This window comes from Tenrec ecaudatus, chromosome 11 (assembly GCF_050624435.1).
Source record: "Tenrec ecaudatus isolate mTenEca1 chromosome 11, mTenEca1.hap1, whole genome shotgun sequence".
Lineage (NCBI taxonomy): Eukaryota > Metazoa > Chordata > Mammalia > Afrosoricida > Tenrecidae > Tenrec > Tenrec ecaudatus.
The window spans coordinates 74,532,269-74,545,192 of record NC_134540.1 but is presented as its reverse complement, the minus strand read 5'-3'; the positions used below and the strand labels follow the sequence as shown (position 1 = coordinate 74,545,192).

General features: G+C 50.5%; 1 protein-coding gene across 1 annotated transcript in view; it reads left to right on the top strand.

Moving 5' to 3' along the window:
• TBC1D8 (TBC1 domain family member 8) overlaps positions 1-12,924 on the top strand; it is a 133,914-nt gene that overhangs the window by 107,384 nt on the left and 13,606 nt on the right. The window contains exons 10-15 of the mRNA XM_075563263.1: positions 109-311; positions 1,416-1,533; positions 3,288-3,573; positions 4,992-5,121; positions 5,267-5,365; positions 5,888-5,956. Coding sequence (XP_075419378.1) covers positions 109-311; positions 1,416-1,533; positions 3,288-3,573; positions 4,992-5,121; positions 5,267-5,365; positions 5,888-5,956 — 905 coding nt within the window. The remainder of the gene's footprint in view (positions 1-108; positions 312-1,415; positions 1,534-3,287; positions 3,574-4,991; positions 5,122-5,266; positions 5,366-5,887; positions 5,957-12,924) is intronic.

Genomic DNA, 12,924 nt, shown 5'->3' with positions numbered 1-12,924 from the left:
AAAATACCTGATGTCCCTTAAGTCACTCGATCCCCCTGAGGCTCTGTGACAGCCCAGCCCTTCTCCAGAAGGACGCCATCCCGGTAACCACCCGCTTTCACCCCTCAGATGCTGTCACAGACCTGGCCTCGCACCCGGGGTACTATGGGAACCTGGTGGGGAAGTGCTGCCTGGTGAGCGAGGAGATCGAACGTGACCTGCACCGCTCCTTACCGGAGCACCCTGCCTTCCAAAATGAGACGGGCATCGCCGCCCTGAGGAGAGTGCTGACAGCCTACGCCCACCGGAACCCCAAAATTGGATACTGCCAGGTGACGTATTCACTGATGCGCAGCCTCCTCCCTCCAAGGAGGCGCTATGTCACATGCGTCTCCAGGGGGGATCCCCTGCTCTCTGCGCCTTTCAGCCACCAGACTGTGGGCCCTGTTTCTTCGAAACTGCATCTGACTAGGGCCAAAGGCTCGTCCTGGTGTGGTCACGCTGGCTGGTGGGGAAGTGATCAGGACCGTCCAGGGGCTTGTTTGAGGGAAGACGTAGAGGTGCTGAGTTGCCCCCTGCTCACTCCAGGGAGGATTCCGACCTCACCACGGGATTACTGTACCTCTGCAGAGCTTTGTTTGTCTAGACTGCTACAGAACAGAGTAACGGCGACTTTAAGAATAGCAGTGCTAGGCGGGAGGAAGGAGAGAGTTGAAGGCCTAGCCTGTCCCTTCAAGAAACACAAGGAAGACATCCTCTTCCTCTGAATAGTTCCTGACTTCCAGGGCTTAGGGAACCCCACAAGCTGAGAACAAGTCCATTTAAACGGCAGCCACCCCAACACATGAGAGATGCTCTGACATTTCAGCCATTTCAAAAAGTAGGATTTCAAACTTTGCTCACCTGTGTGTGAGCAGAATCTACGGCTGAATGAAGGTGTGCGTGCGCATGCGCGAGGGAGAGAGGGAGAGGATATGAATATGGGCCCAGTCAGTGGTGGGTTTGATCAGAGCCCGAGGTGGCACACAGCACAGCTAAATCCAATGCTTCCAGGTGGAGACAGTGACTCAGTCTTGGCTAGTTGTGGAATCAATCCGTCTTGCGATGACCCATACTGATATAGGTGTTGGTCCATGTCACATGGTCAGTACGGCTGGACTGTGAGGTTTTCTCTCATCTGAAAAGTCCTTGATATTGTGGAAGGAGCCGGGTGGCAGTGTGGGAGAAGCACAAGGTCAGCAGTTCCAGCCCAGCAGAGCACTGAGAGAGAAAGACAAGAGTGTTTGCCCATGTGGGGATCGACAGCCTCTGAGCCAGAGTGCACACGGTGGCAGTGGGTTTGGTTTGGGGTTTGAGCTTGTCCATTTTTAAATCGCTGTGGTATCACATGATCCAACCAGTGACTTTCCGCTCCCCTCCCTCTGCATCCCGAGCAGTCCATGAACATCCTGACGTCAGTGCTGCTGCTGTATGCCAAAGAGGAAGAAGCCTTCTGGTTGCTGGTTGCTGTGTGTGAGCGGATGTTGCCCGACTACTTCAACCACCGAGTGATAGGTACACCACCCCCCTCAGTTGTTGCTACCTGGCTGGGGGGCCATGACGAAACCTGGGTCAGGACGTCTGTCATCAGTCCTCCTTATACAGGCCTCTGTGTTTGCCACCCACGTAGTCTCTGTGTAAACACTCCGACATTCACATTTGAAAGCTAACTTGGGTCATTCATTGTAAAAGGAGTAAGGTAACTCAGAGACTCTCCTGCTATAAGTACCTACACGTTTTGGATCAAGGAAAACACATTCTTTTAGCTGGGTGGCCCGAACTTACTGGAAGGAATTCCTGGGCCCAAGAATCAAGTTGTAAAGTAGAAGGCCCTGTGGTGTTTGCATTCATGCTATGAGTTGGTCGAGGGGAAGGGCTGTTACTCTAGGGAACTCAGTGGCCCTGTGCAGACAGGTGGAGGTCCCTGGGTTCTCTGGAGGAGAGGGAGGTGGAGTTGGGGCCTCGGTACCGGTACCGTGTTGGAGAACCTGCAGAGCTGTGCCTTCAGTGAAAAGGCAGACTTGGTAAATCTCTCCCACCGCTTAACGAGAGACAGGAAGGACGAGAGACAGGAAGGATGTGTACTCCTCCTGCCTGGGTCTGGACAGATCTGTGACCTACAGTGCTTGTCCACTCTGCACCTCTGCCCCTCCTGAGATTAGGCTCTAAATTTACCCCATTTCTGTGGTCCAGGAACTTCTTAGTGAAGAAATTAATATAAAGTGTTTCTGGTTGATGATACTCCAAGAGCCACCTTTAAGTAAGTAATCTAGATGAGAGATGAAGGGGGCCTAACCTGGAAATGGTGGCAGTGGGAACAGAACCAATGTGAGGGAGAAGTTGGAGACTATTTGGGGGGCAGGCCAGAAAGAAAAGACTGATGTCTTGAGGCCTCTGAGGATTGTGGAGGAACTGGAAGGGACGGTTGGCTGGGAAGGAGGTGACTGCCTTTTGTGAGCATACAGAGTTCAAAGTGCTGTAGGTCATGGCCAAAATAAACAAGTAGCCAGACAAGTCTGTCTTAGAGTCTGCGGATTGGACATCTGATGTGCTTCTCAGTGTGCCTGTTACTGTTTCCATCAGTTCCCTTCATGCCCTTGTTGCGGTGAGCAGTGGTATCGTATAGCACGTGGTCTTGGTCTGTGTTCATTGATGGCTGTGGGTGTGGAGCAGCTTCTCCTTTGCTTTGTGGACCGTTGGTTTCACCTGGCCCTTGAAAGTGTCTCTCCGAATTGTTTGCCTATTTCCCCTAACATCCGATGGTCACCATCTTCTGACTAAGTTGCAGGAGTTCTTTATTTTAGGTTAGATTCGCTGTCAGCAGGCATATGAATGGCCAAGACTCTCTTAGCTTGGCACTTGCATTTTCATTTATAATGATGTCCGTTGAGGAAGACCAGTCTTAGGTTGTGGGCACGTTGAGGGGGTGGTTTTCAACTGCAGCTCGTGCTTTTTCATGTCCTGTATTCTCCTCTCAGTGTGTTAGCTTTCATAATCCTGTCTGTGCTCCGCTTCAAGCGTACCTTTCTGCATGCGGTGAGATAGAGGTCGCTTATCTTCCAGACAGATGCCCGGTGGATTGCCATTTCCCCACCTGGTAGTCCCTTCGCGGAAGTGCCAGAAATCAGGGCTCGAAGTGTGGCGTTCTTTCCTGGGTTCTGTGTGCCGTGCCACTGTTGTGCTTTTCTCCGCGGTGTTGTTTCGGCTCCCTGTAGAGAGGGTGAGCCCCTTCTGACGCAGAGCCCCTTGCCCCCCCCTGCCTTTTCCAGGGGCTCAGGTGGACCAGTCTGTCTTTGAAGAGCTCATCAAAGAGCACCTCCCAGAGCTGGCTGAGCACATGAATGACCTCTCCGCCCTGGCGTCCGTGTCTCTCTCGTGGTTCCTGACCCTGTTCCTCAGCATCATGCCCTTGGAGAGTGCGGTCAATGTCATAGACTGCTTCTTCTACGATGGGATCAAGGCCATCTTCCAGCTGGGGCTGGCCGTGCTCGACGCCAACGCCGAGGACCTGTGCAGCAGCAAGGACGACGGGCAGGCCTTGATGATCCTCAGTCGGTGAGTGCCTGCCCCGAGTCTGTGGCAAACCAGGGATAGAGCGGACAGCAAGCAGATACCTACACTTTATCCCAGATTATGGGATTTCACACCCAAATTTTACATTGCCAGTGAGGGGCACTGAGTAATTTTTCCCCCTGAAAGTGGGGGTGGGGGTGATAGCAGGCTGAATAAGTTTGGGAACCTGTGCTCTCAATTGGGTTTGGGGAAAGTCCAGCCCGCTGGCCATCTAAGGCACGTGAAATCAACACCAGCCAATGTCACAGGCCTCACCAAAGAGAAGCAGTTCTAGTCATCACATTAGGGGTGAGTTCATTAAATGATGGACCAATATGGCCCTCGGATAATGTTATACTATCCACATGGCCACGGGCTGCAAAATTTCCCCACCTGTGGTCTAGATCCTAGGTTCTCAACCTGTGGGTCAAGACCCCTTTGGGGGGTGGTGAACGACTCTTTCACAGGGGTCGCCTGCTTCATAACAATAGCAAAATTACAGTGATGAAGTAGCAACAAAAATACTTTAATGGTTGGGGTCACCACAACATGAGGAACTCTATTAAAGGGTCACAGCATTAGGAAGGTGGAGAACCACTGGTCTAGATGGACTCACAGTGCCTTTGGGCTGGGGGAGGGGGAACTCCCGGGACCACTGGCTCCAGTAGCTGACTGGTTCTTTCAGGCGTTTTATGTGTAGGAGCCAGTGTATTGAAAGAAATAGCTGTCATAGGAAGGTGAGGACTATAGCCAGGTTCTCTTGGAGCTGGTGGCAAGCCCAATGGCATTTAAAAGGCTGGGGGTAGGGGTGGTTCACCGTGAATGCTCACCCTCCACCCGAGAGGCCAGGGTTCCATTCCCAACCAGTAACAGCTCATGTCACGCACGGCCACCGCCTGCCTGTCAGTGGAGCGGAGGCTTGCGTGTTGTGCTGCTGCTGAGCAGGTTTCAGCAGAACTTGCAGATGTAAGAGGAATGTGGAAGAAAAGTCTGGCGATCGGTTTTCAAATTCCAGCTAGTCAAAACTGTAGACCATCGCCACGATCTGACCCACACCGAGCATGTTGATGGCGCAGAGCAAGGTTGTGTTTTGCTGTATTGCACGTGGGGTTTGCTCTGAATCAGCCCTCCGAACAGCAGCATCCTTTTAAGACTGTGGCGGAGCTGGGACTCTCACACACGCACAGGCTGTTATCTCTGCGTTCTCCCTGCAGAGGCACCGACTCCACCGGCCAGTCTGGCTGAATGGCCAAGTCGCCCTTTCCCTCAAATGAGACTGTTAATTGCTGGCTTGCCTTCCTTGCGTGGCGTGTGTGCGAGTGCTTAGACCTGCGCAAAGGCCCCATTGAGGGTCGGCGGTGCCGTGCGGTTCCCGGGCCAGGCGGACCGGGACCGGGCATTGACGTGCTGGCTGTGCTCAGGTTTCTGGACCACATTAAGAACGAGGAGAGCCCCGGGCCCTCGGTTGGCAGCTACCACGCCTTTTTCTCCGACGACCAGGAGCCCTACCCGGTCACCGACATCGCCGACTTGATCCGGGACTCCTACGAGGTAGCGAGCCCCGCACCCCCACCCATGCCCCTGGGACCCTGCAGGGCACTGGGGGCAGAGGGGCTTCGAGGGGCCGTTCCGGGGGCGTCTGGTCCCTGGGTTTACCCAGAAGGGGGTCCTGTAAGTGAGGGCCCTGTGTCTGCAGAAATTCGGGGACCAGACGGTGGAGCAGATAGAGCACCTGCGTTGCAAGCACAGGATCCGAGTTCTCCAAGGCCACGAGGACACCACCAGGCAGAACGTGGTGAGCGCTGCGACCGGGAGAGGCGTGCGTGCGTGCGTGCGTGCGTGCCTGCGTCAGTGCGGTGCGTCGATCCCTTCTGGGCACGTGCCGGAAGACTGGCAGCTCTTCTCCCTTGGAGTTAAAGCCCTTAAGAGTGGTGCCTGGGTGGGCAAAAAGCTCGGTTCCGGAAGTCAGACGGAGTGTGAGCGAATGAGCTACTCTAAGCCTCAGTTTCCCCGTCTGTGCAGCGGGATGACCGTACCGACCGTGCAGGAATCAGTGGGCAAGCATCTTCGCCAGCTTCCCCCGCCCGCGGGAAGCTAGTGAACTGGCCCTGAAACTGTCGGGAACCAGGGAGGTGGAGGAGGGCACCGGGGGAAGACACTGCCCAGCCCGCTTGGACGGGAAGCTGCGCCCGTGGACCAGGCGCCCGCTCCACGGGGCAGTGGGGCCACCGGAGGGCGAGCCGCCCTGCCTCCCTTCACCCGTAGGCGGGGCACGCGGGAATCCACTCGCTAGCTCACTGTTTGTTCCTTCCCGAAGCTCCGCGTTGTCAGCCCAGAAGTCTCTCTTCTTCCTGAAGACTTAGAAGAGCTGTTCGACTTATTCAAGGTATGGATGGCGTCCGGGAAGGTGAGGGAGGCGTCGGGCACAGAGCACACAAAGGCCCGCAGGGTGGGAGCTGCCCCTGCTGGCCAGCTTTGCCTTACCCACGTCTACCCGCGTCGCTGGAGAAGCTCCAGCCCCGTGCCGCTCTCGGCAGTTCTCTTCGGGGTATGAGCATCCAGCCGAACCGGGTCTCGGCCCAGCATCAGGGAGGGAGGAAGCAGGGTGCTGGCCGGGAGCCTCGGCAGGTGCTCTGCTTGTGCTCTTCTGAGAGGCCTTACTTCCTGCACTGCCCTCTGCAGAGGGAAGAGACCTTTATTAAACTGTATTGAAATGACACTCGAATATATTTTTCACTACTCATAACCCTCCCCCTGCCATACAGGGGTGTACACATGGCTCTGTTTGTATGGCTTGGTATGCTGTCAGAGTAAACCAGCCTCTAACAACGGGCGGGGGGTGGGGGAGCCTCCGTAGGTGCAATTGTACGGTTATAATATATAAAGACTATAGGAAAGTCATAAAATATAAAATAAAGAAGTCAAACACATTTCTTGGTAACATGCTCACCTCTGGGACGGGCATGATTTCAGCAGCCAGGTTCTGTCTCTGTCTCTGTGTCTGTCTGTCTGTCTGTCTGTCTGTCTGTCTGTCTGTCTGTCTGTCTGTCTCTCTCTCTCTCTCTCTCTCTCTCTCTCTCTCTCTCTCTCTCACACACACACACACACACACACACACACACACACACGGAGAGACAGAGAGAGAGACTGAGACTATTTCTAACCAAGGCTTATATACACGTACGGGTGTGTGCAAGCCCCCCTGATTACAGGTAGCCTCATAACAAGAAGGGACTGTCCAATACCCATATGCATGACAGGAAGGGGGTGAGCTAGGGGTGTACACGCAGTAGTAAGGGGAGGGACTAGGGGTACACATGTGACCAGATAGGTGGATCCTAGATTCCAGATGGCAGCCTAACCTTGATCCTCCCTGAGTTGGCTTGACCCTGTCTCTGGGCTCTCCTTCAGCGGAACAGTCACTATCCTGATCAGTAGGGTATGGGCCTCACCTCTGGTGGGACAGACAATAGTGTCTTGATTGCTCTAGACCAGTGGTTCTCAACCTGTGGGTCATGACCCTTTTGAGGGTTGAATGACCCTTTCACTGGGATCACCCGATTCATCAGTCGGAAAATTACAGTGATGAAGTAGCAATGAAAATAATTTTTTGGTGGGGGGGGTTCACCACAACATGAGGAACTGTATGAAAGGGTCACAGCATTAGGAAGGTTGAGAACCACTGCTCTAGATGGCCCATGCCCTCAGGGAGGTAACGTCAAAGCAGCTGACCTCACAGTGCCCTGGCCAGCAGGTCCTAGACTGGGTTTACAATATGGGAAACCACCTGGGAAAAAATATTTTTGTATCCCACAGTATGCCTGTCAGTTTTACAGTTTTTCTTTCCGCTGTTTTAGCGCTCCCCTGTTTGCTATGTAGTCTTTCCCAGTTTTAAAATAATCTCATCACCTGTCACTTGGGTCAGCTAAGGATTTAGTTGTGCTCCCAGGTCACCCTGCAAAGAACACCTGTAGGCATGTGATCAGAACTGGACTTGCTTGGCACAGTAAATACAAATAGAGAAGCAGACGGGTGGATTTAGTGTCAGTATCTGCCAGGGAAGCAGGAGGTCCCCCAAACCAAACTCACTGCCATCAAGTTGACGTCGGCTCGTAGTGAACCCCCTGTAGCATAGGGGTAGAGCTGTGAGTATAGGTTTTGAGACCCTCAACTTTCTCCTAAGCACCGTTGGCTGGTTTTGAACTGCTGACCTTGCAGTTAGCCAGCACATACCCTCCTATGCCCCTAAGGCCTGAGGCAGGAAGGCACAGCAGCCTTGCCGGGAGAAATATCCAGGTGCTGGAGGGACAGCATGGCGAACGTGTTTAAAGTCACTGAGCTGTCTCTGTGAAGACCACTGAAATGGCAAATGCTCTCTATTGACCACAATAAAAACAAGTGAACTGTTCTAGATGGAGAAAGAATTTGTGTTCTGCCTAGTCTGATAGCTCGAAGCCTCTCTCACCCCTGGGTTCGCCTTGCCAAAATCACCAGAGTCAAAGCAGACAGCACTCCTGGTCCCAAGAGCAGTCTCGGGCTTTGGCAAGTCCGTGTACCCAAGGTGGCACATGGCTCTGCAGCCTCCGGCACGGCTGTTGACTTAGTATTTCCTGGCCTTCCTCATCTGGGAGAAGCAGGATGCCGGTGGGGGAGAGCGGCCCAGGCCCATGCTTCTCATTACCGTTACCTGTTTACAAGTTCCATCGCTTCCTCTCGCATTAAGCTCAAGCCTACAGTCAAAGGTTAGGAGGTGTCTGACCCTCCCACGCTCTCTTGGGTCTTCAAGGAGGAAAAATAAGGCAGCCTCGGAGCCTTAAGAGCAGAGAGACAATGTGTTTTGAAGCTTGACAGGCCTTTCATTTACTTAGGTCTAAATGTAAATAAATAGCCACACACACACACAAAAGAAAACTCCACAAAAACTCCAAAACCCTATAGAGTATATTTTTCAGATATACTTCCAAAGGAAACTCAAGCAAAATAATCAGTCTAGTTTGGTTTGCACGAGCCAGGTGCCGACCTGATGACACTCACCTGGTACCTGAGTCCCTTCCAGCTCCAACTCCAGCATTGCATCCGGGAGACAGGCTCGCAGAAGATTCCCTCCCCCGGCGGTTCTCTGGCCTCTGAGCTGCCCCAGGCAGACTTGGTGTGTTCTAATACTTGCTGAAGTACGCTGGGGTCTCCTGTTTCTCTAGTTGGCGGCATAATCAGAAGAAAGCCAGGACTTTCTGCTCCCACAGTCACCGTCTCAGAAACCTGCCTGGAGTCGCTATGAGTCAGCATTGACTCGCGATGGCAGTGAGCTTGGTTTCTGGGTTTGGTGGCATATTGGGTTAGGCAATGGGCTGCTAACCACAAGGTCGGCAGTTCGAAAGCCCTAGTGGCTCCAAGGGAGAAAGACTAGGCTTTCTACCCTCATAAAGAGGAACCGTCTCAGAAACCCACGGGGGCTGTTCGACCGTGTCTTTCAGGGTCGCTGTGCACCAGCATCACCTCGGCTGGCGGTGAGGTTTTGATTGAGTCTGTCTGTTGAGTCAGGATTCCCTTTTCTCAAGGCAAAGGACCACGTAGAAATGCCTCTCTGATGTTTTATAAGGATGTGTATGTAGGTTGTTAACGTTTTACTGTGGTCAAATGTGTCTGATAAGACCTTTGCCTTTCAACCTGTTTTGTATGTAAACACAGCAACACTGGTTACCTTCCTGTGGTGCTAGTACCAGCCCCCTCCTCTCTGTCTCCCACTGTCCCAGCCCCCTCTGTGCCTGGCCCCCCAGCCATATGCTCCGGGCTTGGTCTAGACATTCTGTTCTCAGCATGTGACATTTGGTGACTTGACTTATGTCGCTTTTATGGTTCATGTTGGAGCAGGTATCAGAATGTCATGTCTCTTTACAGCTGAGTAATAGTCTATCTTTTATGCCTGTACCATCTTTTATGACTCCATCCATCCATTGATCCCACCTTTGGAAAATTGCAAGTAATGTTGCAGTGAACATTGGGACATATTTCATTATGTTTGGGGTGAAGGTTTGCTTCTACACAGTCGTTTCAGTGACACTGCTTACAATCTTCACAGTGAGTGCTCATTATTTCCCTTCTGGTTGCTCCATTTCTCTTCATCTAGTTTCCCTGCCCCCGCTTACATTCTCATTTTTGTTTTAAAGTAATTGTTGGCCATTTGATCTCATACAGATGATTTATAAATTTTTCTATTTTGTGAGCCTGTGATTTAAGAGGTGACCTCAGGGCTCGTTTCCATCCAAGGATTAGAGACTGGGTGTAATGGGCTCTTAAGAAGGAGACTGTGCCTTAGCATCCTTCCAGGTGGCCGTAAGACGAGCCTGCACAGACATGAACGTCCTTTATGTTACCAGGAAACCATTTAGTTCTGTTCTCCAAATACTCTCCTTTTCGACGTGCACTATGTGCTTAGGGCGTCCTGACTTGTATTTTCACTGTTCAAGTCATTTTAATTACATAAAGTCTGATAGGTGGTGGCTCATCCTCTTGGAAATTAAGAGTAGGTTCTTTCACTTTATTCTCCGAGTTGGAGTTGGACAGTCGGAAAACCGGCTCCGTGCAGAAGTGACTCGTGGCCATGCTCCCTCGCACCAGCAGTGCCTCATGTGCGCAGTCAGCATGCCCTGTGAGTGGTCAGTCAGACGCTTCCAAGCTTCTGGCATCGTTGTGATGCCCCAGAGGGCACTGGCTTTCCCTTGAGGATATGATTTTACTTGCCTTGTTTCTGGGAAAGCCTTTTATTTTCTCTTCTAGCTTTTGAAAATAGAAATACTTTTATTTTAAAAATTTAACTGAAAGACATGAAACCAAATAAAATGAGTTTGTCAATTATTAACATTAAAAAAACCCAAAAGTTTTTTGAGAAAGGGAACTTTTTTTTTTTGAGAAAGGTTACTTTTAAAGTAAGAAATGAAAGGGCCTAATCCTAGCCTCTGTAGCCCCCTACCCCCTTGAACAGGCAACTCTGGTTAATAATGGAACCAATATCTTCCCTGATTTCTGCCCCTTTGTCTCTCTCACACACACGCACACACTCTCCCCCATAAGCACAGAACCCCGCACCACACTTAATTGCTTTGTCCCCTCGTCCATGGGTCAGTGCTCTTTCCTGGGTAGTTTGTTTTTTTTAAATTGTGAATTAGGCCAAGGTTTACCAAGCAAGTCATAGTTTTACATTCAATAATTCACAGTACTTCTGATTCAACTCATTGATTATAATCCCGTCAATTACATTTTTAAAAACTTTGTGGATTGGGTCAAGGTTTGCAGAGCAGGTCATCAGTTTTACATTCAGCAATTCATACACATTTTGTCTCAATTCACTCGCTGCAGATCCCTCAGTGTGTACCATCCCTTAGCCTACTCCTCCGTGTAAATAAAAAAAAACCACCACTCCCTGCCATCAGGTCGATGCCCACTCATAGCCACCCTATAGGACAGGGTGGACCTGACCCTGTGAGTTCTGAGACTGTAACTGTTCTTTGGGAGTAGAAAGTCCTGTCTTTCTCTTGCGGAGTGGCTTATGATTTCAAACTCTAGACCTTATGGATCACAGCCCAATGTGTAGCCCCATATTTCTCTTACTCCCTCACTCACTGAAACTTGTCCTTGGGTAGATGATGCCCTCTGATCTTAAATGGTTGATTATTCTCATGCAGAGATGAGTGTTGTTCCATACCTGAAGGATAAGGGCCGTAGTCTTGGGGGATGGGAGGGGTGCCAGTAGTCTCTATGATCCTGACTTCTGGCCCACGTTTTCTTCCACTCTCTCCAGTGCCTGCCAACATGATTCTTTAAAGAATGCAAGGTGGAGGTGTCTGGGCACCATCTAGTCCTTCTGGCCTCAGGGTTGTGGAGTCCAGTGCTTACATGGGACTTCAGTCCACCAGACTGACTGGTCACACATTGTATCTTTGTAACTCCTCTTCCCTCTGGAAGAGATCATCTTTGACCTGGTAACTGTTTTGGGGTGTTTTTTAAATCATTTTATTGGGGGCTCATACAGCTCTTAGCACAGTCCATTGTGTCAAGCACATTTGTACATTTGTTGCATCTTCATTCTCAAAACATTTGCTTTCTACTTGAGCCTTTGGCATCAGTTCCTCATTTCCCCCTTCTATCATCCTTCCCTCACTCCCCCTGGATAATTTATAAAATATTATTATTTTTTGATGTCTTACACTGGCCTATGTCTCCCTTCACCCACTTTTATGTTGTCTGTCCCCCTGGGAGGGGGTTATATGTAGATCATTGTGATCCATTCCCCCTTTCTCCCTCCACCTTCCCCTCCTGGTATCGCTACTCTCATTATTGGTCTTGTGGGTTTATCTGTTCTGGATTCCCTGTGTTTCCAGCTCTTATCTATACCTGTGTACATTCTCTGGTCTAGCTGGATTTGTGAGGTAGAGTTGGGATCATGATAGTGGGGGTGGGCACTAAAGAACTTGAGGAAAGTTGTATGTTTCATTGGTGCTATACTGCACCCTGACTGGTTCATCTCTTCCTTGTGGTCTTTCTGTAAGGGGATGTCCACTTGTCTACAGATGGACTTTGGGTCTCCACTCCACACTCCCCCTCATTCACATTGATATGATTTTTTTGTTCTGGGTCTTTGATATCTGATACCTGGTCCCATCGACACTTAATAATCACACAGGCTGGTGTGCTTCTTCCATGTGGACTTTGTTGCTTCTCAGCTAGATGGCTGCTTGTTTGTCTTCAAGCCTTTAAGACTCCAGACACTGTATCTTTTGATAGCTGGACACCATCAGCGTTCTTCACCACATTTGCTTATGCACCTGTTAGTCTTCAGCGATCATGTAGGGAAGGTGAGCATCACAGAATGACAGGTTATTAGAACAAAATGTTCTTGTGTTGAGGGAGTACTTGTGTAAAGACCCAATGTCCATCTGCTACCTGATACTTAACATATAAGTATATGTGCATAGATCTATTTCTCTATTATGTAAAAATATGTTTGCATAAGTACATGCCTGTATTTAGACCTCAATAAGTGCCCTTTGCCTCCTAGTTCTTTCCTCTATTTCCTTTTACTTTCCTCTTGTTCCACTATCATGTTTGGCCTTCATTTGGGTTTCAGTAATTCCTCTTGGTTACATTGACCTTCATCAAACCCCACCAGGCCTCCTACGTCCTCCTTACCATTGATTTTAGATCACTTGTTGTTCCCTTGTCCCTGGATTTGTTAACACCCACTTCCTTTCCTCCTCCTCCCCCTCTCCTGGAACCATCAGTCTCATTGTCTTCTCATTGTTGATTTCGCCTGTCTTGTCTAGACAGACATGCAGGGGCAGCAATAAGCACAAAAAC